This window comes from Ursus arctos, unplaced genomic scaffold (genome assembly GCF_023065955.2).
Source record: "Ursus arctos isolate Adak ecotype North America unplaced genomic scaffold, UrsArc2.0 scaffold_24, whole genome shotgun sequence".
NCBI lineage: Eukaryota > Metazoa > Chordata > Mammalia > Carnivora > Ursidae > Ursus > Ursus arctos.
Genome location: NW_026622919.1, coordinates 41227637 through 41254150, shown reverse-complemented (window position 1 = coordinate 41254150; position 26514 = coordinate 41227637). Strand labels below are relative to the sequence as shown.

The window sequence follows — 26514 nt, the reverse complement described above, 5'->3', positions numbered from 1 at the left end:
TTTTTTTTTTTTTTGAGATTTTATTTATTTGAGAGAGAGCACGAGCAGGGGGGAGGGGGCAGAGAGTGAAGAAGAAGCAGACCCCCTGCTGAACAAGGAGCCTGATGATGTGGGGGCTCCATCCGAGGACCCTGAGATCGGGGCCTAAGTTAAGCCAGATGCTTAACTGACTGAGCCACCCAGGCGCCCCTAGAAAGGGATTCTTTAGTTTCCCTGTAATACATACAATTAATGTATCGACATAACTTGATTTTTGCCCAGAAGGTAGCTGCGCTCTTAATTGTAAAGGAAATTTTATAACAGCCTTGTGAGAACAATGGGGAAGTTGATTCTGTTAGATGAGAGGTATTATGGCATACTGCTTAAGAGATCTTGTTCTTTCTGACCTCAGACTTTGGTTTGAATCCCAGCTTGGTTCAGTCTCTTGCTTGGTAGACTTCGGATCAGTAATAAGGGGCTCAGAAACTGTTTTATCGTAGTTGTGAAATAATAACATAGTCAAGCTTATGCTCATAGCAGTGTCTTTAAATGTTAGGTACTATTGTAATTTATATATTTTGATTGTAAAAAAACCTTTTTTTCCCCCCTCTCTAGGCTATGGTGAACTAAATGGTAATGCTGGAGAACGAGAAATATCTCTAAAGAGCCTGGGTTCTGATGAAACTACCAACCCTATTTCCAGGGTCCTCAATGGCAACCAACAAATTGTAGACACTAATCTGAAGCAGACTGTAAAGGCCAGCACCTTTGGGAAAGCAGGAATTAAAACCAGGAATTTCATTCAGAAAAACAGTATGGACAAAAAGAATGGGAAATCTTATGAAAATAAATCTGGAGAGAACCAGTCTGTAGACAAGACCGATACGGTAGCCATTCCAAATGGTGTTGTAACAAATAATTCTGGCTATATTACTAATGGTTATATGGGCAAAGGAGCAGATAATGATGGTAGTGGATCTGAGAGTGGATATACCACTCCTAAAAAAAGGAAAGCTAGGCGCAATAGTGCCAAGGGTTGTGAAAACCTTAATTTAGTTCAGGACAAAATAATGCAACAAGAGACCAGTGTCCCAACCTTAAAACAGGGACTTGAAACTTTCAAGCCTGACTACAGTGAACAAAAGGGAAATCGAGTAGATGGTTCGAAGCCCATTTGGAAGTACGAAACTGGGCCTGGAGGAACAAATCGAGGAAAACCTGCTGTGGGTGATACGCTGCGGAAAAGCTCTGATATTAAACCTGGTGTGAGCAGCAAAAAGTTTGATGATCGGCCCAAAGGAAAGCATGCTTCTGCTGTTACCTCCAAAGAGGACTCGTGGACCCTATTTAAACCACCCCCAGTTTTTCCAGTGGACAATAGCAGTGCTAAAATAGTTCCTAAAATAAGTTATGCAAGCAAAGTTAAGGAAAACCTCAACAAAACTGTACAGAATTCTTCTGTGTCGCCATCTTCATCTTCATCCTCTTCGTCATCTACTGGGGAAACTCAGACCCAATCTTCAAGTCGGTTATCCCAGGTCCCTATGTCAGCGCTGAAATCTGTTACTTCGGCCAACTTTTCTAATGGGCCTGTTCTAGCAGGGACTGATGCAAGTGTGTATTCTCCAGGGGGTCAGCCACTGCTAACTACTGCTGCTAATACTCTAACACCCATCTCTTCTGGGACTGATTCAGTTCTCCAGGACATGAGTCTGACTTCAGCAGCTGTTGAACAAATTAAATCTAGCCTTTTTATCTATCCTTCAAATATGCAAACTGTGCTGTTGAGCACAGCACAAGTGGATCTACCCTCTCAGACAGATCAGCAAAACCTGGGGGATATCTTCCAGAATCAGTGGGGTTTATCATTTATAAATGAGCCCAGTGCTGGCCCTGAGACTGTTATTGGGAAGTCATCAGATCATAAAGTGATGGAGGTGACATTTCAAGGGGAATATCCTGCCACTTTGGTTTCACAGGGTGCTGAAATAATCCCCTCAGGAACTGAGCATCCTGTGTTTCCCAAGGCTTATGAGCTGGAAAAACGGACTAGTCCTCAAGTTCTGGGTAGCATTCTAAAATCTGGGACTACTAGTGAGAGTGGAGCCTTATCCTTGGAACCCAGTCATATAGGTGACCTGCAAAAAGCAGACACCAGTAGTCAAGGTGCTTTAGTGTTTCTCTCAAAGGACTACGAGATAGAAAATCAAAATCCTCTGGCGTCTCCTACGAACACTTTGTTAGGCTCCGCCAAAGAACAGAGATACCAGAGAGGCCTAGAAAGAAATGATAGCTGGGGTTCTTTTGACCTGAGGGCTGCTATTGTATATCACACTAAAGGTAACTCATTTGTTCTTATATAAAGATTCTTATTGGTCGATTAAACATACATTTATTAGGTGGTGTATTAAGGGTGAATTTTGGAAATTACTTTGAGATTCTCAAGAATTTGGGAACTAAGTTGAGAATAACAGTGAATAAGCAGCTGATAAACTAATTCAGGGTCTTTGGAAATAGTACTATTTAGAAGGAATGTTCATTTTTTCAACATAAAAGCATTTTTAAAAAAAAAATATGTATAAGTATATTTGACTTCCTGCACTTCGTGAAGAGAGTGAAGAGGGGTGAGGTTGTGCCTAAAGGGATGACATTATATTTTCTCTTGCGTTCTTTTTAAAATTTTTCTTTGAACAGATGTTCCCTCGCCTTTGCTTTTTATATCATATGCTTCCTTATTAGTGAGCTCACTTGATAGTTCTAATTTGTGTAAAATGAGTAGGAGCAGTGTTTTTGAGGAGGAGTCCAAAAAGATGGAGTGTCAAACTATTTTTTCTCTTATACGAAGGAATAATGGGTGCTGAATGGTAACTGGAAAATAATTTCAATAACTGCAACAGCAAGCCCAATTAGCATCATAGGAGCCAGGCTCTTAGAGTCTGTACTTTTCATAGCCCCAAAGCCTATGGAGGAATACAATATCTTTCAAGTTCCATTCTCATAACCTTTTTAGAATATGGTTTATTTGTGTCTTTTTTTTTTTCTTTCAGAGAAAGCAAGTGTGGGGAGGGGCAGAGGGAGAGGGAGAGGGAGAGGGAGAGGGAGACAAGCAGACTCCCTGCTGAGTGGAGAGTCCACTACAGGGCTTAGTCCCAGGACCCTGAGATCATGACCTGAGCCGAAATCCAAAGTCGGATACTTAACCGACTGAGCCACCCAGGTGCCCCTCTTTGTGTCTTAAAGAAAAATTTGCTGTATATGGTAACTTACTTAAATCACTACAGCAAATAAAATGAGGCTTAGTGAATGATGTTTACAACCTTGGTGCTTTTGAGAAGAGTGGTTTTCAGTCTTCCATATTCCCCTCCTCCCCTAGCAGAAATCTATACCTCATGCATGCATACACCTAAGTAAGATATGCTGTACATTCCCATTTTTAACGTTGGCTCGTTTAGGCAGTGACTTGGAACTGCAGGAAAGGGGCAGCATATCATATAGTGGGGATGAGGTAATTCCCATATTCTCCCTAGAAGAATCGCTGCCTCAGAGATGAATAACAAAGCTATTTATGTGACTTTTAAGCAAATTGCTTCCTCTGCATACCTTTCCTTATCTGCAAACTGGAAGACATTAGTAAAATGAACAGATGTCCTTTTTCTATTTTTCTTCCTTTAAGAAATGGGAGTAAGTAGTAGTATTGCCTTATGGGAGTTTAGGAGTAGTAATCCTAGCAGATAAAATTACCTGTCTTCTCTTTTTTCTCCAGCACTGCTGTTTGGAAGTAAATGAATTAACCAGGAAGTGGATGTTTTTAGGAAAGTTAGGGCAAAAATTTTGCTTAGTTTCTTAAGACTTGTGGTTAATTACAAGTTAAATTCTGTGCTTTTGGTGGTATTTTCTGTGCCATCTGCCCTCCAGAGACATTTACTGGGAAAATCTTTACTGAGTATTTTGTATTGGTGGTCGTTGTGTGAACCTGAGAGGCTATCTCGTTATGTTCTTCCACAACCTGCGAAAAAGTCTGGGACAGGTTGTTCCATTAAGTGGTTGTTGTTTGGTGGTTTTATATAGATTTTTATTATGGAGAATTGTAAGCCTTTTTAAATGGGAGTGTTAACTCCTGTTTATTTCTAGGTATTCTGTATGCATTTTTCCTACGTGTAGGCTAAGTAGATATGAAGTCAGCGGTATTTAGATGAGCCGAATACCCTTACATGGATGCAGTAATATTTAATTTTGCTGATATTACCAAATGATTTGCGTTAGTAAAGTGCATCAATTTGAGTTTTGTAGTTAGATATTATTGAGATTAAATTGGTATTGATTGTTTTCCTCCCCTCCCCCGCAACAATGGATAACATTCAGTTCAGTTAGTTCCAAAGTGGCAGGTTCTTTGAATTACTGCCAAATGTGGATTGGTTCGTTAGGTCACTAATATCTCTTTTCTTTGAATTTGTTTTGAATTACAACCTTTTGAAGATCTGAAGATCTTATAAGTGAAGGCTGGCTTTTTTTTTTTTTTTTTTTTAAGTTGTCTTAAACTCTAAAAGAGGTAATAATCACAGTTGGGCTTGTTCTTTAAAAGAGCACCTGTATTTTCTTGGTTCTTTAGTGTAGTCTTCTCTTTAAACATTCAAAGGCAATCACTTACTGAGTTAAAGTTAGGCTCAGGAATAGAAGTTCTTATACATACCTCCTAACTTCAAAAATAAGCTCTTCAACAACTTTATTTGGAAATAGTAGGTAAGAGGGTGCTTAGTGTCAGTTCAGTAGGAATGGTGCATTTTTTAGATTAAACATTAATTACTTACAGCCTTAGAAGTACTGCAGATTTTTTAAAAATCTGAATGTTCAGTACATTTGAGGATACGAAATAAAGATACAGTGAGGCATAAAAAGGATTGGTGGGAATTCTAGTTCTTGGGATTTTTCTTTCAGCTTGTGATACATACTATGTTATTAACTTTTCTTAAGAAGCAGGAGGGTTAATCTTCATATTATCTGGGGGGATATTGTATCATTACATAGCAGTATTAATATTTATGGTGAGACATAGGTCCTATTTTCTGTTTTTCTCAAGTGGCTATTAAGGGTAGAACTTTAAAGTGATATGTTTTGTTTTGTTTTTTTTTTTTTAAAGGTTTTATTTATTTATTCGACAGAGATAGAGACAGCCAGCGAGAGAGGGAACACAGCAGGGGGAGTGGGAGAGGAAGAAGCAGGCTCACAGCAGAGGAGCCTGATGTGGGGCTCGATCCCAGAACGCCGGGATCACGCCCTGAGCCGAAGGCAGACGCTTAACCGCTGTGCCACCCAGGCGCCCCATTAAAGTGATATGTTTTTAAATTGACTATGAAAAAATTGGAAAAGTGGAACCTGTAATGAACCCCAGTGTACCATCGTCCAGCCTGAACATTTAAAAAGCACAGTCATTCTTGTTTAACCTATCTGCCTTCAGGCTTTCTTTGCTAGGAGTGTCAAGAGCAAATTGCAGGTATCCTAACATTTTGCTAGATGATACTTGTGTTATGTTAGAGTGATAGCTTTTAATGCACATACGCAGGACATATAACTGTTGCCTCCTTTAAAGCATTTACTTTTCAGAGGCTTGTAACACTGGACCCTAACTTTTTGTGGTGAATCTTTGATTTTGAAATGGTCATTTGAAGTCATTTGATTCAAAAAAGTCATTTGAAGCCAAATCTGTTGAAATTAGGTTGGTGTGAGTTGTGTGTTTGGTCAGTGTTCATTTAAACTAGGTTGATTTATCTTGCCTAATACTGCACTGAAGGTTATCAAGCATTCAAAATGCTGATATTTTGGAGTACTCATGAAAAAATAATTTGATAAGGTAAATTTTACCCAGCATGTAGAGATGCAAGGGGAGATGAACAAGTAAGGTGTAGTTGTTGATGGTTGAAGTGAGTCAACATGACGGTTATCTAGTATAAAATATCCTCGAGGGAACACTAGTCTACAGTATGAAGCTTTAAGAATTTGTTTCTCTTACTTCCATAGGTTATTGGCATAAATGCTTTGATTCACTAGATCTGGGCTACACCCTGGAATTAAAAATGTATTTTAACTCACTAGGTGGTTCTCATTGCCAGCTATGGTTGGGAACTCTTTAAGTCTAGAGAGCGTTCTTCAGTTTAATCCTTTTTTCTTTTCTCTGTCACAGTTGTGTAGTAATATATGTGTGTGTGTGTGTGTGTGTGTGTGTGTGTGTTTTCCTTTCCCTTATGATGTACTTACAGGCAGAGCACTTAGCTTAGTTATGGAAGACTTATTTTGAAAGGGTGAGTCTTTTTCTTTGAAGAGCTTACGTAGAGGCGAAAATAATACACAAGTTTTATCAGGCAAGATTTTAAGTGTCATACAGATATAAATAACTAGAAGACTTTAGTGGAAGGAGAATTTCTAATGGAGTAAAGGTGGGAGGAGTAAATGCAGGGTATGTTTTCATGGAGGCAGCAGCATTTGAACTGAGTTTTGATGGATGGGGAAGATTTTTTGACTTACGGAAATGCAGAGAAGAGGAAGATAAAGAAGAGTTAAGTTGGAGAATCCTGAGTAAATGTAAATATTGAAAGGGTTCTGCTTTGGATGTGGTGAGGGGACGTAAAAGAGAAGGAAGGTAAGTGCTGCCAGATCCATCAGATCAGTCTGGAGGTAGGTGGGGAGCCACTGAATATCAGGGAGGTGGGCTGGTGGAATGGAAGTGACTTAAACTGCACAGAAGACGGGGGTGAATACTGACGTATTCTTAATTCCTGTGTACCTGAGAAAAACCATTTGTCATTTTTAAGCCTGGGCTTCTAAACGTATAAAATAGCATATCAGCATGTGTTTCTTGTGCTGAAGTGCTTTAAAAACGGAGTTGTTAATTGACTTGCATTCAGGTAGATTAGTATGGCACCAATTTGTAAGGTAGGTTGGAAGCCATTTCTCTGATGAACTCTTGGAATAGTCTAGGCAGAGGGTTAACAAGATTTCCCTTTTGTATTTGCAGTCATATGAATGTATTATTTATCTGAAAATATTTTTATTTATTTTTTTTTTTAAAGATTTTATTTATTTATTCGACAGATAGAGACAACCAGTGAGAGAGGGAACACAAGCAGGGGGAGTGGGAGAGGAAGAAGCAGGCCCATAGGGGAAGAGCCTGATGTGGGGCTCGATCCCATAACGCTGGGATCACGCCCTGAGCCGAAGGCAGACGCTTAACCGCTGTGCCACCCAGGCGCCCCTGAAAATATTTTTAAAAAGCATTTTAGGTTTGGGAATGAGGAAGCTGATCTACAGGGTACGAGGAGGCAGGAGGCAAGTTATAGTTAATCCATCAAAGGGAAGGGGGGGGACCATGTATACAGTTCAGACTTTTGTTTACAGAAGGATCTGAGTACTAAATTTTCTCCTTTTAACAGAACGCTGAAAAAGTATTTTCACCTGTACTGCATTTTATTCTCCGTGATTGCTTATGGCATCACAGCTGTCTTTCTCATAATCTTATTAACATTTATTAACATAGCAGGTGCCTACAGATTTGACTTTGGTTTCAGCCCTAGTTGAATTTCCTAGATTGGTGAAGGATCCGTTAGTCCCCCTCTATAATATGGGACATACAGGAATATTTGTAACAAGTAATTTAATGTGGTTGTGAGATCCTTTTTTTCCCCAGTGACTTACCATTTGAGCATGGATGCTTGATTTTTCATTAAGTCTACTTTATGAGTGCAATAGTAATGAATTTACTTTGGTATTAGTCTGAAAGGTAACTTGTAAGGAATTTATAGAAGGTAAAATTTCACCTGCAGATTTTATTAGCTTACCTCCTGAAGGTAAGGGAAGAACCACCCATGCTATAAAAGCAGAAATGGTCTATTGCTATCTTAGTAGTAGCACTTCCGTTCCAAGCAACTTGAATTTGATATTTTACCTTAAAAGTAAACTGGATTAGAATAAGCATAGAAGTAGAAATGAACCAAAAACAAAACCTTAAGCTCCAAGTTTCTAATGTATGTATTTAGAGGTGGTCCAGACAGTTCTATTTAGTCTGGTTTGGTGTAGCTCCAAATCGGGAATATAAGATTGGAATTGATGCAATGAAGAGTTTTTAGGTATTCCTGAAAAGGTAATGACTTCTAACGACTTTAGTAAAATTTACTTGAAAATAAGCTGTTATCAGAGTGCCTGGCTGGCTCAGTCAGTAGAGCATGCAACTCTCAGCCAGTCTAGGGCTTGTGAGTTTGAGCCCCACATTGGGGGCAGAGGTTACTTAAACATTTTTCCCCCTAAGATTTTATTTTTAAGTAATCTCTTCCCCCAACATGCGGCTGGAACTCAAACCCCAGACCAAGAGTCGCATTCTCCACTGATTGAGCCAGGCAGATGTCCCTAACATTTTTTTAAAAAAAGAAAATAAGTTGTTAATTCTCTGGTATAGTCAAAATGGAAATGAAAAGGGTGGGGAGAAGATTCTGAGTCATCTTTGCAAAGGAATAGGGGGGTTCTGTGAATTGGTTGGGGAAGGAAATCAGAATAGCAAAACATGGTGATGAGATAGCCAGTAATGGCCTGATAAGGGATTGGAAGGCAAGATCAGTGGTAAATTGATCTGGGGGTTCTCAATTGTGGTAGTCCCCTTGTTTGGCCTTATATTTGATTTATTTCCTTTTTTGGTGGGGAGACATGCTTTTTATTTATTTTTGTTATTTAGACTTTTTAAAAACTTACTTAGAGTGCATGCATAGGGGCGAAAGGAAAGGGAGACAGAATCTCAAGGAGACTCCCCCAGCACAGAGCTGGATGTAGGGCTCAAGCCCATGTGAGGTCATGACCTGAGCCAGAACCAAGAGTTGGATGCCCAACTGACTGGGCCACCCAGCTGCCCTGAGACATGTGCTTTTTAAAATGTTTAAATGTTTTCAAAGGATTTTTTAAGATACTAATATTTTTTTTGAGAGAGAGACAGATTGTGTGGGCGGGGACGGTGGGGAAGGGCAGAGAGAGAGAGAATCTTAAGCAGGCTCCTCACTCAGCACAGCCCAGTGTGGGGCTTGATCTCATGACCCTGAGATCATGACCTGAGCCAAAATCAAGATGCAGATGCTGAACCAGCAGCCACCCAGGTGCCCCTTAAATGTTACGTTAAACTGGGACAATACTGTCATTCAATTTTAAAAGTTAAAAAAAAAAAGTTAAGCCTCAAGTTGGGTTTAACCGTCTTAGCTACTATTAGTCTTTTTCTTTGAAGAATTAAATGCTGAAATTTTGGTTGGATCGTATGCAGTTGCTGTTTTTGTAGGTCAGAAAAGGTTGCATATCAGTTTCAAACGGGCCTAATACTACTTTGTTATAGTATTACTTTCTGACTGATTTATGAGTAGTGTTTGTTCAAATGTTTACATAAATTGCACTAAGCTCTGTGTGAAGCAGTTGTGATAAGTAGATGAAAAGAGAGGATTCATGTCTTTAAGGAGTTCAGTGTAGTAGGGAAGCATACATGGAAAAGAAGTACGTGACTAGTGTGACTGCTCTTTAGAAAAATATATAAAATGTGTTTGGAACATAGAGAAACCCCTAAGGGGGAATGGGAGAGTCAGGGAAGGCTAGTCAGTATTCAAAAGAGAAGTGGAAATTGGCTTATTTATTGTACAAGGAAAGTCATAATTATTTTAGGTGGAGGAAATGGAATAGTATTTGAACATGCTGGTCATTCATAGTGATTCAAGGAAGGTGAGTGGTGCAAGTTAAAAAATCTTTTAATTTAGTCATCCAGTTTACTTATTGATGTACAGCTGTTTCAGATGCTAAAAATTTTATACAAGACAAACCGATCCAGTCTCCCTGTAGGCAGTGGGAATCCATTGAAATGTTTTGGTCCCTTTCAGGTTTATATTTTTAGAGGAAGAGAATGATAGTCATGGTGTAGAAGATAGAAAGTGAGACTTGATTAAGGGCAAGAGAGGCCTGTTAAAAGATTACACTGCAGAAATATTCATAAGGTACCACTGCTTGAACCAGGCGGTGACATTTGGCTGGAGAAAAAGAGGGTGACTAGAAAGTTAAAAGTGTCTTAACTTTGAATAAAAATTGCAGTAGTTGAACACTCCCTTCCTAAATTCTCTAATTTGCATTTCCTTAACTCTATCTACTTTCCTACTTTTTACATCTTCAGCATAACCTTCCTGGTATCATTCTCTTTTTCTCAAATGTTGGTGTTCTTTCAGTCTCCTTTTCATGCTACTCAAACTCTGAGTAATCTCATCCAATTCTGTCGCTGTGTATTAAAGCTCAAAACTTCAACTGCTTTTACTCTGAGTTCAGACCACATATATTCAACATAACCACTCTAATTCTTTATATATAAAACTAAATTCATTTTTTTCCAAACCCTGATTATTAGGTTATATGGATCTTGTCTCTAACATACCCATTTTTTCCTTTCTATCTCTAATACAACCGTCCTAATTTCACTTTTGCAGTAACATTTACTGGGCTCTTTCTCTGTACAGTAGTCCCACCTTATCCGTGGTTTTGCTTTCCGCGGTTTCAGTTGCCCGCGGTCAGCTGCGGTCTGGAAGCAGATGATCCTTCTGAATCGTCAGAAGGTCAGTAGTAGCCTAATGCTACATCACAATGCCTATTGTCATTCATCTCACTTCATCTCATCATGTAGGCATTTTTTCATCTCACATCATCACAAGAAGAATGGTAAGTAAGTACAGTAAGATACTTGAGAGAGACCACACTCATATAACCTTTTTTGTACAGTGTGTTGTTATAATGGTTCTTTTTTATTGTTAACCTCTTACTGTGCCTAATTCATAAATTAAACTTTATCATAGGCATATATGTATAGAAAAAAACATAGTATATGTAGGGTTTGGTACTATTTGCAATTTTAGGCATCCCCTGGGGGGGGGTGTCTTGGAACTTATCTCCTGCAGATAAGGGGGACTACTGTATTATCTCTTCATCCATATTCTTCAGTTACCTCAGTTATTACTAATATTTAGAACAATAATCTCATATTTTCAGTGACTTCCTTTCCCTAGATGATTTAAATAGTAAACTTCCCTTTGTATGTGCCTTTGTGCTATCCCATGAGTAGCAAAGTAGCATTTATCTTTGTGTGAATCTTTCCTTCTTAGTGACTTTTAGCTCTGTTCCCTGAATAGTGTTGTTGTCTGAATCTTTTTGTCTTAGTGACATCCAGCCTTATTAAATAATTGTGACCACCAAAGCATAGGTTAGTAAACTTTTTATATGAATGACCAGATAGTAAATATTTTAGGCTTTGTGAGCCATGGGGTCGGTCTCCTTGCAATTCTAGTTACATGGTTCTGCCTTGTACGCAAAAACAGCCATGGGTAATATATAAAATGGGTGTGGCTCTGTTCCAAGAAAACTTGATTTGCAGAAACAGGCAGTGGGTAGAAATCAGTTTGCTGACCCCTGCTTTAGCAAACCTTGTACTTTACTATCACCAAGCTTTGTTCATGCTGGTGCTTCTATCTAGAAAAGCTGTCTCTTCTGCTGAGCTTACAGAGGCACAGCCTTTCTGGTTTCACATCTATATCTCTAGCCCCTAAGTAGTACATTTTAATCCACTTGGAATTTAGAACTTGGAGTTTATTGGACATCTACAGGGAGCATTGTGGTAGGGAGCTATGTAGGAAGTAGAAGTAGTCTGCTTTAGAAAATTGAATGTTAAATTGTCTTTACTGATGAGGCATAACTAAATATTTGAAAAATTTTATATAGTAAAATTTAACATTTGCATGGTGGCAGTCTAAATAGCAGAATTTTAACAAAATTGCCTACTTTGGTATATTTTAAAAGCAGAAACCTTCACTTATGTTAGTAAATTTGGTCCTGTGGCCATTTCTCAATAACTATTTGCATAATTGGGTGCTGGGCTCAAACTTTAAAAAGAACTGGGAAGTAAAAGACCTCGTAGTGGGGGGGCAAGGGCAGTATTAAAAGTAGAAAGATTAATTGCTGTGTTATGATTTTGTATAGTTGAATGTGCCTTATTTTGTTCAGCTTCTGTTGTGGGGTAGTTAAAAAACAGTTACACAAAGTAACTTGTTTTATATTTAGAATCTGCATGGAGGCTTCTGTAACTTAGAAGAGGGCAAAAATACAATTTTCTCCTTTCCTAGATATTACTAGCTTCTTGTTAGTCTTAGTATGGTTGTTTAAGCATAGCATGTAATCATGCAGACAATATTTGATTTATTTCCTCTTCTTTCTCATCTTCAGTTAAGTTTCATGGACTTGAAATTCTAATCAAGGACATCAAGTTGCTACTAGTTACAGAAGTATTTAGTATTAAATAACTGGAAGGGGAATTGCATTCATTTCTCAGTTCAGCACTTCAGATAATGTTGATTTATTTGTTGGTTTGAAGCTAGGTTGGCTCATGACTAATTTTTTTTAGCTAGGTCACACATCCCTTTCTTCTCAAAAAGCATGATCAAATTCACTACCCCTTATTTAATTGTAATAAGACTTTCTTATCAGAAATCATTTAAAATCTGTGTTTAAAACCTAAAGCTGAATGTTCTGGATTAAGCTAAAGGAAATGTCTTCAATCCATTAAAGACCTTGGGTGGTTGCAAATAGTTATTTTTGTCTTTAAAATTTACATGTTTGCCTTTAAAGTACTTTAGTTTTTATGGACTCCTGAGTGTAGTTCCCCCTGCCCGGTCTTCCCCACCAAGAAAGGGTGGAGGGGAAGAGGCAGATTGAGGTTGGTGGTAGGGAAGAGAAAAAGAAATGTTAGAGGATAGGGGGTCAAAATGAAAAGTTTGTGTTTTTCTCAACATACAGCCAAGTACACATTTATCTTTACATTAAATAGACTTAATAATGAGCACCAAGTAATCAGTACATACAGAACTCAGGAATTTATTTGTTGCAAAATGTGAGATTTCTTTACTTTCACTAAAAGAAAAAATTTTTGTGTTGGATTAATGTTTTTGAAGTCAGGTCAACCAAGAAAGGCTTATGTTTGGACTTCTTAAAATAAGCCATTCTGAAATACAGAAATGTGCAGGATAATGGCTCTAATGACTATTTCAGCTATTTCTAATTGTCCGAAACTAATAGAAGTAGAAATTAGAGGGATAGCTATGAGTGCCATGACTGGAATAACCTTCCTGATATATCTTCTTTTTTCCAGATTAGATTGATCACAATTCTCTCCCCTTCTTAGACCTGGGAGATGGGGATTTTCCTGCCAGTCTTTGGATGGCTCTCTGTCCAGTGATTTCTTTTTAAAATTTTATTTATTTGAGAGAGCACATGGGGGGGGGGGAGAGGGAGAGGGAGAGGGAGAAGCAGAGGGAGAGGGAGAAGCAGACTCCCCGCTGAGCATGGAGCCCAATGGGGGACTTGATCCCAGGACCCTGAGATCATGACCTGAGCCCAAGACAGGTGCTTAACTGACTGAACCACCCAGGCGCCACTGTCCAGTGATTTAAAGCCCATAGCATCCATCTATGCTCTTGCACCAAGTGACAGCTAGTGTATTATTTCCCAGTCTTTGTTTAATCAGGCATTTATTGTGATACCTTGAATGCAATTTTACTTAGAATTACTTTAGTTTGAATAATTAACCTGTTGTTCCAAATATCCAATTCTGACAAATTTTCGAAACTTAGAAGTTTTTTAGGAATGAATTTGGTGGGGGATAGAGGGGAGCAGGGAGAGTATGATCTACCATTCTCTTCCTCCAACTATAAACATGAAAAAGTAATAATTTGAGATTTTTACACTTTTAGCCTGGGGAGAGATTATGTTGTACCTTAACTATAACCCATGTCCAGATATATCCTATCTTAATGAGCTCCAGTTGTATTTTTCTTTAACTATAATTGACTGCTGATAAATTATGTGGAATACAGTTACACAAAATCCAATTATACAGACCTTTTTGTCTTCTCAAAATGGCAGTTGTATGGCCATGGAAAGAGCACTTATTCTCAGTCATAGTTATAGTTCATTCCTGTTACTGTGTGGTCTTTGTGTTTACATTGTAACCCTAGTAGAGTATTTCCTTTCAAGGTATTGTAGTTCCTATTTTCCTGTTCTTTGGTTCTTGTGGTATAGTAGTCATCTATTGTCTTATTCATCAGACCTTCAAATAAGCCCTCTGTGAAGCTTTCTGGAATGCTTCCAGATAGAATTTTTCTTGCCTTTTCCCTGTACTGTCACTATAGTTTCGTCATGTACATATTTTCTTCACCGTAAGTTATCAAAGTAAGCACATTGTGATCACATTTCAGTAGAATTGGGACAAATGAGGATTGTGTTTACTAATAAATGGGTATGGATTGGCATTTTGACTTATGGGTTAAAAATAAGCGTAGGTGTGGTTTGAGTTAAGTAAAATTTTAGTAAGGCATTTTAAGCATAGTGCTTAATCAAATTTGAATGCTTCATTCAGAAGACTTGAGTACCACAGTGGCTTATGGTAGGTTGCCAAAAAATACTTCATTTTTTTTTTTTTAATAACAATGAGCTTCTACAAGAAATACCATTTTATCTACAGCATGCTTAAGCATATCTTTGCTATTTGTATAGATAGAATTGCTCTCTTGGTAGTTTGATTTCAGATGATAATTCACTTTTTTTTTTTTTTAAAGATTTTATTTATTTGACAGAAAGAGAGCACAAATAGGGGGAGCAACAGGCAGAGGGAGAGAGAGAAGCAGGCTTCCCGCTGAGCAGAGAGCCCGATGCGGGGCTTGATCCCAGGACCCTGGGATCATGACCTGAGCTGAAGGCAGACACTTAACCGACTGAGGCACCTAGGCGCCCCAATAATTCACTTCCTATAATCAACTTAAGGCAGTCTGAAAGACACTTCTTGAGAATTCCAAGAAAATAAGAGTGTTTTTGTCTAAGGTTCAGTAGAACTGTGCTATTTCAATTTCAACCCTACCTCCAGCCCAGCAATAACCAGTCTAAGTTTTTTAGGTTTAAAGTGAAAAGCATAGCTTTAAATTTTGCTCTATAAAACTTAGTGTATAAAATAATCTTTTTTTTTTTCTTTGCAGAAATGGAATCTGTTTGGAATTTGCAGAAGCAAGGTAAGAATGGTTAGGTTACCTAAAATGTTAGTGCTAGTGACTAATTCGTGTATGTTATGTTCGGGTGAAATAACGTAAATAGTGACCCACCAAGTGTACAGGCTTTATATTGAATTATTTAATAACTGCGGTTAAAAGACATTGGCTGCTGTACCAGGATTGCTGAACATGGGGTAACACTGTAAATGAAAAGAGTATATGAAAATACTCTTCACCTGCTAGGTGAAGAACATGAATATTTTCCCCCTCTGATTATGAAAGTAAGACAGAACATAAGTATTTTTAATCTAGGAAACCAACATGAATAAGTGTTTCCACTTACAGCCAGTCTTTATCTGTATTTGTGTGGTAGACAAGTGGTAGCCTAAGAACTGAAATTCATAGTTCAGGAAAATATTAGCTGTTTAGAAGCCTTATTTGGGCTGTATATTCTCTGAAATAATGGTTAAAAATCTAAAGAATAGCAGATTAGCTTCCTTCACAAACCACATGTATAAGATGTGAATAGCAGGAAGGCAAAGGGACTGAGTAGTCCGCATCTGGATTGTTTGGAATTTTCAAAAAATTTAAATTGGTTATCCTAATTATTGTGTGCTTTTCCAAATATATTAAAATGTGGTAGCTGTGGAATACCTGAAATAAAGTAAATTTCAGTCTGGAGAACTAGTCATAATAGATTTGGGCTTTTATAACCCCGTAACTGAATTGCATCCCATTTCCCACCCACTTTGCTAGCTAATGTAAGTCAGAGAGGTCACTGTGTAAGCTAGAAAGCGGCAAGATTAAATGTAGGTTTCCCTGGGGGCGCCTAGCTGGCTCAGTTGGAAGGGCCGTGGGACTCTTGACCTCAGGGTTGTGAATTAGAGCCCTACATTGGGTGTAGAGATTACTTGAAAAATAATATCTTTTAAAAAATGTAGATTTCCCTGATTGCCCCGCATTGCTCTTCCTTCCATCTCTCTCTTGTACTTAGGCCAGGTCTTACTTGTCTAACACAGCTGTGGCCTGAAGATAACTAGCAAGCTAAATTATTTTGAGTTGCTTTCTGTGTGCCTTCTTATTCAAAGGCAAACAAAAAAAAAAGGTAGACCAGAAAATATACTCTGCAAAAGTAGACCTCCTGTATTTACTGTAAAATGGCTATTTAACTATTAAGAACTAGCATTATCTTCATGGCAGTTTGCTAGAGGATGGCTGTTACAGTCCTAGAAAGGATATTATATTATCTCTGCACTAAATTGGGCTGACTGTTAGGCTCAGGTGAACTTGAGACCTTTAATATTATTTTTAGGCCTTTATACGTTTCCATTAGGTGACAAGTTTTATTGGTTTTCTCTTTTTTATTAAAAGCATGTGTACTTTTAATAAAAGTTCTTAAACGATAGGTGGAAATGGCATGTAATGAAATTACTGCCTCTCCAGAAGAGGGTAGCATACAGCTAAATAATTGGAATTTAGAATACCACCTGAATCTTAGATTATGCACATTCCTGAGAATAAAGACTGGTGGTGCTATGGGAAATTTGGAGGAAGGAAGAAATAAGTCATGATTAGGTCTGAACTGATAGTTTTGCCAAACTTAACCAAAAGTTTTTGGTGCTAGATGTGCCTTGAACAGTTCCTTAGTAGACAGTCCATGTAGATTAAAGTAAATTTTACCTTGATTTTACTGAGAACAAAAATAAATCCAAATGTTATTTTAGTATTGGATTATTGCCGATTTAAGCTTTTATAATTGGGAGAAACACATAAACCCTTGTTAGCTGAACTCAGCCCCTCTCTGATCTGTAGGAGTTGAAGCCCTTGCTGGCTAGAGGACACTGTTGCTGAAAATCCTTTGAGATGCCAAACTATTAGGTTGTGGAAAAGTAGATCATATATGTGTGAATACGAAGAAGTGGTCTTTATGTATGTATGTATTTTAGAGGGGGAGGGGAAGGGGCAGAGGGAAAGAATCTTTTTTTTTTTTCTTTTTAAGGTTTTATTTATTTATTAGAGAGCACAAGCTGGGAGTAGAGGGAGAGGGAGAAGCAGGCTCCTGCTGAACAGGGAGCCTGTTGCAGGCCTCGATCCCAGGACCCTGGAATCATGACCTGAGCGAAAGGCAGACTTTTAACCAACTGAGCCAGCCAGGCGCCCCGAGAGAGAGAATCTTTAGATTTTATTTTTTTATTTATTTGACAGAGACAGCCAGCGAGAGAGGGAACACAAGCAGGGTGAGTGGGAGAAGAAGAAGCAGGCTCCTAGCGGAGGAGCCTGATGTGGGGCTCGATCCCAGAACGCTGGGATCACGCCCTGAGCCGAAGGCAGACGCCCAACGACTGTGCCACCCAGGCGCCCCCGAGAGAGAGAATCTTAAGCAGGCTCAATGCTTAAGCAGACACCCAGCACAGAGCCCAGTGGGGAGCCCAAAGCGGGGCTCGTTCTTAACCCTGAAGTCATGACCTGAGCCAAAATTGAGTCGGACGCTTAACTGAGCAACCCAGGAGCCCCAAAGAAGTGGTCTTTAGATTGTGTTTTCATAAAAAAGGCAGATGAAGTGATGATGGTTATTTAGGATTTGTTATTGGAATGTTGGCCTTTTGGCATTCCAGACCTTATTTTTTATTTATGTATTTGTTTTTTAACCTTCTCTCCAGATCCCAAAAGGATAATCACTTACAATGAAGCCATGGATAGTCCAGATCAATGAAGGACCAGACTGCCTATTTGTAACCTTTCTGCAGCATTAGAGCCACCGTTCATGGGGGACACAAGGCTTTTATGCTCCTAGAACTTCAACGCAGCAGAGGAACCATAAGTAGAATCACAGGATAATATATACAAATATATATATATACATATATATATATAGTTATTTAAAAAAAAAAGGCAACTGAAAGTAATTAGACTTCTTAAGGAATCAAATTTATTTCAAGAGACTACACATGGTTATTTAATCTCCGGTACTGAATAGTTTTTTTTTTCTTTTTTCTTTTGTTAGTTTTTGTTTTTAAGTGTGAATGCAAGTGATTAATGAATACAGACTTATTAACAAGCGTGGTTCTAAAGTTCCTGCTGTCATCAACTTGGGCAACAAATGACCCACTGGAAAGGCAAATCCACTTAAAAGATCTCTGTATCTTGTTCTGTGACTAAAGTGATACACTAATCACGGGGAACCCAGAATGATTCACCATTTTCCCCCACTCCTCCCTTAATCTTTGGTTATACTTTGAGCCCTGCGAGAATGCTGGATAAATGCCTTGAAGTTTGCAGGGGTGTATTTTTTTTAGCGAATATGATTTGCATGTCTTGCCAGGAGTTAAGCAGCCTCTGTGGGATGTTGGGGAAATATTTTCTTTCTTTTCCTTTTATTTTTTGTGGGGTGGGAATAGGGGAGGGCATTGAAGTTCTATAATTCTGGAATAGTTGGTGGTACATAGTTCACTTGGCTTTGGTTACATATTGGACTTCAACAAGTGAAGAATCCATGAGTGTCATTTAAAGAAAAGTTACAGAACAAACAATTGGCTTTAGATATATAATACGGAAAAATATTCCTTTGCCCATGTTTTAATGTAATTATATAAGTGGGAGCAAAAATATATTCTGCTTTTCAACTGTAGGTGCTCCAGACTTGCTCTCTGTCACTAACACTAAATGTGCTGTTTTCCTTGTTTTTCATTGAACATCTAAAGAGAAACTTCTGTACCTTTCTGTAAATTCTCTTTTAATTTCTCAGAAATATCTAAAAGGGGAAGAAAAATTTCCATGAAAACTATAAAACTTTTCATGTTTTTAGCCAGTGAGGAGGTAATAAACCCTGCCTATAGAAGGTGTGTTTTCATGCAAACTATACTTCTGAGCTTATTAGCTTCTAATTATATCTTAATAAATATATTTTATTACTAGAGCAAAATGGGTTTTTTAAGGAAAATAATGTGAAATTCTGGAAATTTTCTTTTGGGCAGAGAAGAGCATTAGCCCTGTCTTATCATCACATTGCCATCCTGTTGCACTGCAGCTTGTATATAGCATGCTAAAATAAGTTTTTGTGTGTGTGCAGAAACTAAGGGTCCAATTTAAGATTGGGTGATGTTAGTGGCATAAAAACAAGTTCTCTGGCCTGACATAGCATCACATCTCTCTCTCTCTCACACACACACACACACACACACACACACACAGCAGAAATTAGTATATCCATGTATGTCAAATACAGGTTAAGATAGCAGGGCATTTATATAGAGAGGTGTAGTCTTCTAATAAAAGTAGACTGGATCCCCTGGGGTGTTTGGGGAAGAAGGTACCTACTTTTGCTCAAACCCTTTGCTTAAGAAATGTCCAGTTTTGAGAGACTGTAGTATGGATGAGTTTTCTTGTTTTGTTGATTATTTGAGACTTTTAACAAGTAGTTTGTGGAAGAAGCTGTTGGACTCAACATAGAGTAGAGAAAATATCTTTAGTCTGGATTTCTGCCCTGCTTAGATTTTAAAAGTATAAGCATGGATTGCCAATTCCACTTGATGTAAACAAAACTTTTTATACATAATATATATATATATAATAACTTATTGTATCAGTCCAGGTTCAGAAACTTGTGGTAGGCCAGTTCCAGATAGTTTCATTTCACCTGTAAACTGTATCACTTTTACTGATATTGTAATTTTCAAATGTATAATATGTTTACAGATGTGCCCTGCATTTAGTCCGCCTTGTTCCTATTTTGATTTTTGTTGAGTCTCCTGCCTGCTTGCCAAAAGCTAGGATGCTTCAGGCCCATGTACAATTGAAAGCAGAGGCATCCTTGAGCTTTAAAGCATTGAACAAACTGGAAAATGCAACATACCACATACTGAAGTGAAAGAAGTCTGTGTTTTTGTGTTTTTTTTTTTAAATAAAAATTTTCAAAAAGTTAAAAAAAAAGATATAAGGTTGATTAAAGGACAAAAAAGGCTCCAGTTTGTTTTATAGGTTTTAAAGTTCTGCTGTGTGTTCAATTGCCTTGTGTAACCACTTGTCGCCTTAGGGCCAGATTCCCCCTGCACGCCCCTTTTTTTAAACGTCCATTTTGCTTGCCTGGAATTTAAAAGCTCTTCTGTCTCACAACTCACAAGAAACTTTCTGGGTTTGTGACATAGAGGTTGAATGAATATATATTTAAAAAGGAAAAAAAACCCACAACAGCCCCCATCTGAATTGGGCTTTCTAATTTAGAAGCAACACTTTAAAAAATATCTTTAGAAATCTCTTGTTGCTTTCCTACTTCCCTTCCATAGCCCTCAGGCCTCCGTGTTTAGAGAAGCCAAAAAGAGAATGTATCCCTTACCTGTTTGTCCAAAGGTTTTTGAGAGTCTCACTTCTAAATGAAACAATGCAACATTTCACCTTGATTTTCTCCACTGAGATTTCCTTGATTATATGGTTAGAGGTATATAGTTAGGAATGTCTCTTTCTGGGAACCCTACTGCCCCATCATATTAATTGTCAGTATTTTTGGGCATTGGGTTAATGGACTTAATTGCCTAGGTACAAGCAGGACTTTGGGACAAATCTCCTTTGTGCTGTTTGGTAACACTTAACTCTACTTGTCGCAATCTTTCTCCTTAGGTCCTCACACAATTCCTTACAGAGCACTTATTAAAAAAAAATCTTAAGAGTTGATCTGTTTTCTGATTATTTTTGTGTAAGCTTCTAAACAAACTTCAGCTGTGATTAATTTAGCACATTTAAATAACATTAATGTGTTATTGTTTGGTATAAAGAATTTTCCTTCAACTCAGAGTATTAGTACTGTAGCATAAACCAAATACAGTCTAGAGGGGATTTTTAACATCCCTCCATTATAAAGACTGAAAAAGGAGTGTGTGTGTGTGTGTGTGTGTGTGTGTGTGTGTGTATATGTATGTGTGTGTAGTGTATGTATGTGTGAGGGACAGAGGGAGATAGTAAAAAATTAGTAAATGAATGTGTGTAAGACATTATATTAGTATTCAGAGAATGAACTTGTATTTATTTTGTGCCATTTGTTTTCATTACACAGAATAAAAGTCAGGTGGTTTTAATCCTTAAAAGGGTAGTATTTGAAAAATGGCACTAAGAATGAAATCGTGACCTATTTTTTTAATAGCTATGAAGATACTAATTATGGGTGAGGATTTCTTTTTTAATCTGTCTTGATTGTAGGCTTCTGTGTCACATACCACTCTTCTTGTAGATGTCTTGAATAATTCCCCTTCCCCACAAAAGACAGGGTGTATTTATCTTTCTCTTTATTCACCCCCACTTTGCTGAACTGAAGTTAATTGCATAGCCTTTCCTCTGACTTCTTAGTAATGAACTATCACAAAGTATATTTACAGCATCTGTAGTTAGCCCTGCCTCCTCCTTTCTGGGAGGAGATAGACAATAATTAGGAATTTGTTGATGCCAGTTTGTTTTTTCTTGGAATAAATGGCTAGAGAAGGTATCTCCATTTTAGAATTTTGCTGTTCTCCTTAGTTATCTGCTTAGCTAGTCCTTGAGAATCTGCAAAAACTTTATAAAGGAAAAAAAGTGCTGCATTGGTTTTTCAAATAACAGTTTCTAGGGAAAATATGGCAAACCTCAGTTACAAGCATTGTCCGCAATACAAAACGTGTTTCTTCACAAAACATTACATAGCAGCGGTAGTTTCGTGCTCGGTTTTTAGTCTTGTTGCTAACCCAGTTGGAGGCATCTAATGGTTTATCTTCTGAAAACTTTCAAACCCAAAAAGCCGTTCAGTGTGAAATTTTATGTCCTACCCAATGGCCACAGGCAAGGAAAACTGGAAGAGGACTTTGATTTTAAATTGTAAATAAAGAGGGAGTCATTCTGTCAAGGCTTTTTTCAGAAAAATAGGTACAAAAGTCCCATTTCCAAGGATTAGGAGTATAGTTAGGCCACTGGGCCATATCCTCGACACATGATCCTTACATACCTATGCTAACTGCAAAATAGGCTGTAGTAGGACAGGTACATATTATGGACAGTTTTTCTAATCGGGTCTGTTACGACGATGTACTAGTTGAGTTAGATTCTGTTTGGGCAGTGTCCTTTGATAATCCTACCTGTAACTGAACTGCTGCATTTTGAAAGAGGTTAGGATTTGCTCCTCTTCCTCCCCAAAGTATTGATACTTGTTTAAAGAGGGGAGTCAGAGGACAAAACTAGAGGTATGTGTAATAGCTGCTCTAAGTTTGCAGATGCATAGGTTATCATCAGTCCTTAATACTGATATTATTTTTATTGTGATTAATCAACAGAGCACCAGGATTATTTTATGGTGAGAAAGATGGGCTTATGCTTTGAGTATCTTAAAATGTTCTTTTTAAATATACTTAAATCTTTTCAGATGCATGAGAGCCAGAACCACCCTGGTTTGGTTTAAAGAATGATAAATCATTGGCTCCCCTCAAGTGCACTGCTTTACTGAGTTTTAAATTTCACACTGTTTTGCTACTCAATAAGAATAAGTAGAATTTTAAGTTGTCTGCGTAATAGAAACACCCGGTGAAGCATGAATGGTATGTTGCTTTTGCATTTCTGGGAGTGTCAAATAGCAGTTATGGGCAAGAACCTATGGAACAGCCATCCTCACATGTGTTGGGATTGCTGATTCAGACTTCCCTATTTATCCATAGAATTTTGCTTATGTCCAGAGTTCTAAAGCCATTTTCTAATACTGCAGTATCCCTTTTCTACAGCCTTACTAAAATAGCTACAAACATACTCCAATGCAGTATCCCTTTTCTACAGCCTTATTAAAATAGCTACAAACATTTTCCAGTTCAGTTTCACTTTTGTTGTATATCAAAGTTTAACTCTATAAACCAAGAATCCAACTTGAGGTAAATTATATAGCTTTCCATATACCCTTTTTTCCTCAGGTGCTAAACAAAGGCTCCAAAAAATGGATACTGCTTTAGTAATGTCTTTTATTCTTAGTTTATTTCTTTTGCTAGATGTAAAGATTTGGTGTTAAAAATGGTTTTACTATGTAAATATGAATGAATGCCTTCAGTTAGCCCCTGTTTGTCTATTTTTAGTCTGTTTCATTTATCCTCTATAGAGGATCCTTTCATAATCTTGAATACATTTCATTAGGAGTTGTTGCATTTTAGAGTGAAAATACAACTGTTTTCTGTCTTGGATTAATCCTGCTGCTGCTATGAGAAACTGAAAATCAAGAATGTGATGCACTTTTTACATTACTATATACCATACCTTTATAAGTTGCTTTGAATACCTTTCCTGTAGCACAGCCACTAACAAAAGTGAATGAACTAAAAAATTTTCTTCAGGAGGAAATTAGTACAAATAAACTTTATGGTATTGGCCTATGATGGGCAATACCTTAGGAAAATAAAAATTGTTAGTATTATGTTTTTTGGCCTTAAAAATGTCTTCTACTACTGAAAATCTTTTAAATCTTAGATTTCTCTTATTCCCTCTCTGCCTCGAAAAGAGGATTTGGGAAGAATGGTTTCAAGGAAGTATCATTGGTTTGTTGCTGATTTATCTTTTAGAAAGAAAACAATCGTCTATATAAGCTGGGGACTGTTTCGTTTGTATACAGGAGAAATAATGCTATCCAGAGCCAATCCAATTTAGTGTAATCAAATCAAAACTATTCTGCTTCTCTAGAATATTTTTACTTAGCAAAGATAAACTTTAGTAGGAATGCTACTTGACGAGAGGAAGTCATTTCTCAAGCACATACCCAAACTTGAAGGAGACTGAACCCAAAATAATGGAGGAGAAAACACCAAATGGGGTGGAGGAATATGAGAAAGATATGTGGTCCAAAGCTATCTGGTTATATTTTGATGTTGCCAATATTGCCAAGCCAAAATTTTAATTTGCTTATTTAATATGTTTGTTGGCCAGAGATCTATTTTTATATCAATGTGCCTTGCATGTATATTTAAAAAGTTTGGAAAGGCCATGTAGTAATGCCTGAGATAGTTGATGGTTCTTACCACCTCACTAATTTTTATGCAGTATGAAATGCTCATTCTATCGCCCAACTGGTGCTCTCTGTTTAAAGTTATAGATCTTGTCACAAACTGGAACTATTTTATAAACCGGGGAAGTGATTTAATTTACTTTTTTTGTTGTTTCTTTTTTGTTCTTAATCTGTTAGTGGCTGTTCTGTAGTGGGAAATAGTAAAAGGGTTTTTCACTCCCTGTCCCTACCCCCTCAGCACCTTCTTCAAGTAATGTGATGACACCATTTCTTGTGTGCTTTGAAAAAAGTTTCAGCTTGCTGTCTCCTTTAGTGTTATAAAAAAGTGTTATAAAAAGCATTGTTTGCGAAATCTAGGGAGATAACGGAGCCCACTTTAATTTGGGATTCTGTGTGAGCTATGATCCAAGTTACTGGCTCTTTCCAACTTAAACATTTTTATTGTTAAAAGCACCTTGGCTTAGAAAATTTTAAGTATTTATGTCTGCAACAATTGTCTCAAAATAATGAACTGTGCAATTCTTGTCATTAAAAAAAAAAAAAAAAAAAAAGATCTGAACTCTCCCTAATGTGACTTGTTAGTTTCTCTGTATTTCCTGCCAGTGTAAATGTGAAAAGCTTTGCTTGCATTACGTTTTAGAAATGCATTTTGCACACTCGAATTTTGCTGAAGCTCCATGAAAAGGTTAGATCTAAGTAGATGAATAAAGCTATGCACATGTTTTGAAAGTTTAATTTGTGTGTCATTACCAAAAGTGACCTATCCTTATTACTTTGCTGTTCCTAGCTTTACCATCTTTAGAAACATGGCTCAAAGTAATAGTTCTGGGCTAGCTCATCAGTAGAACTAGAAGAGAGGAGAACTGGCACCTATTTTAATAAACTTCAGTTTAAATGAGAGCTGGACTTGTATCTACTAAAGGGCTTTTCTTGAAACAGGGCAGTTTTATCAGCTTTACAAACTTTTGGATGCTCTTACTTCCTCGTGGAAACTTTGGTTTATTTGATCAAATAGTAATGGGAGGTAACTCAAATATGAGGGAAGGACCTTTGCCACATGGAGTTCTGTGACAATTCTGTGTCTTAAGCCTGATTTAAAGGTAGGATAACATTTTTCCCTTTATTGCTTTAGCATATGTTTGGTTTTACTGAATGAATGACTTGTGATTAGAATCATTCAGCTGTTTAAAGATCAAAGCACAGGTTGTTTTAAAGATAATGTGTATCTTTTAAAAATTGCCCAAGCCGATTAGAATAAAGTTTAGAAACTGGGCGAATTTGGTTAAATTGCTGCAGTCTGCATGTACTAAATAGCTTTACTTCACATGTATGTGTACTTTAAACGGTTGTGTAGATGTACTGGCCAGGTTTGTCAGATCTTTTAAAAGATTATTTTGTAATCTCCTTAGAACTTTCATAGAGAGGCTAAATAAGTTTAAGTAGAAGATAATATTAATGGTATTTTCCCCATGCTCCTCGATGTAAAAGAAATACTTCTGATTTGTAAGTTTTTTCCTGTGTTTAGAAGAGGGTTACTTCCCTATCATCAAGTGTGCTCTTGATGTATGTTGTTGACTTAGAAAACAGCAAAACCCTTCCTTCTGAAAGTGACAGTCAAACACTAAGTCTAGTAGTCAAGATGGGAAAGGCAGCCCATCACGCTTGGCCTTCAGAGGCAGAGATGCAGGAGTGTCGCATCATCTTAGACGGCTGTGGCTACCCCGCAGCGTCTGTCAGGAGTTCGCTCGTGTTCAGTCTCAGAACATGTCGAAGGAGCAGAGAACGCTCTGTCTTGTGTACATCAGCACTTAGGAGCCGAGTTACCTCTTCTTGATCTGTGGGAAAGGATAATTAGTGGACTGCCAATTATGTTGGGCGATGTTTCTCCTTCCCTCCCCCAATTAAAAGAAATTTTTTTCAGTGTTTGTTTTGCCCAGTCAAAAAGGCCTTTTTTAGATAAAAGAACAGTGGCCAGAAATTTACCCTTTTGCTAATTGCTTAGGTATCTGCCATAGCTGTTTCTGATGTCATGGATTCTGAGGAAGTGTCAGTTACATGATCTTCCTTTATTGATGTCTTACTCCATGTTCAGTGTTTTAAAAAATATAAATTACACTCTACATCCATACCCAGATTTACTTATTTTATCAGAAAAAAAAACCTTGAGAAATTTGTAGATCAAATTAAGAGACAATAAGTGTACATTGTTGAATAAAAAATTTTAAAGTTTCTGAGGCGTTTGTGTTATCTTTTGTGTGCCTTTTTTAAAAATCTGAAAACTAAGATTGTGACATTGATAATGATATTTTTTTCAAAGGGTCAAATGTACAAATTAAGTCTTAAATGTGCCATGGTCATTTGTCATAAGACATCATACAGGTTATCAAAGAGCTTAGAATTGGCATATTTATGTGCAAATGAGCTGTGAGAATAGCTATCCTACCTTTTTGCATGCCCGTTGAG

The 26514-nt window shown here is 37.5% G+C and overlaps 1 protein-coding gene across 1 annotated transcript in view; it reads left to right on the top strand.

Annotated features, from left to right (window-relative positions):
- Positions 1-26280, top strand: part of NUFIP2 (nuclear FMR1 interacting protein 2) — a 31187-nt gene extending 4907 nt beyond the window's left edge. The window contains exons 2-4 of the mRNA XM_026517753.4: positions 595-2319; positions 15048-15080; positions 17720-26280. Of these exons, the coding sequence (XP_026373538.1) occupies positions 595-2319; positions 15048-15080; positions 17720-17772 (1811 nt within the window). The 3' untranslated portion in view covers positions 17773-26280. The remainder of the gene's footprint in view (positions 1-594; positions 2320-15047; positions 15081-17719) is intronic.
- The last annotated feature ends 234 nt before the right edge of the window (positions 26281-26514 follow it).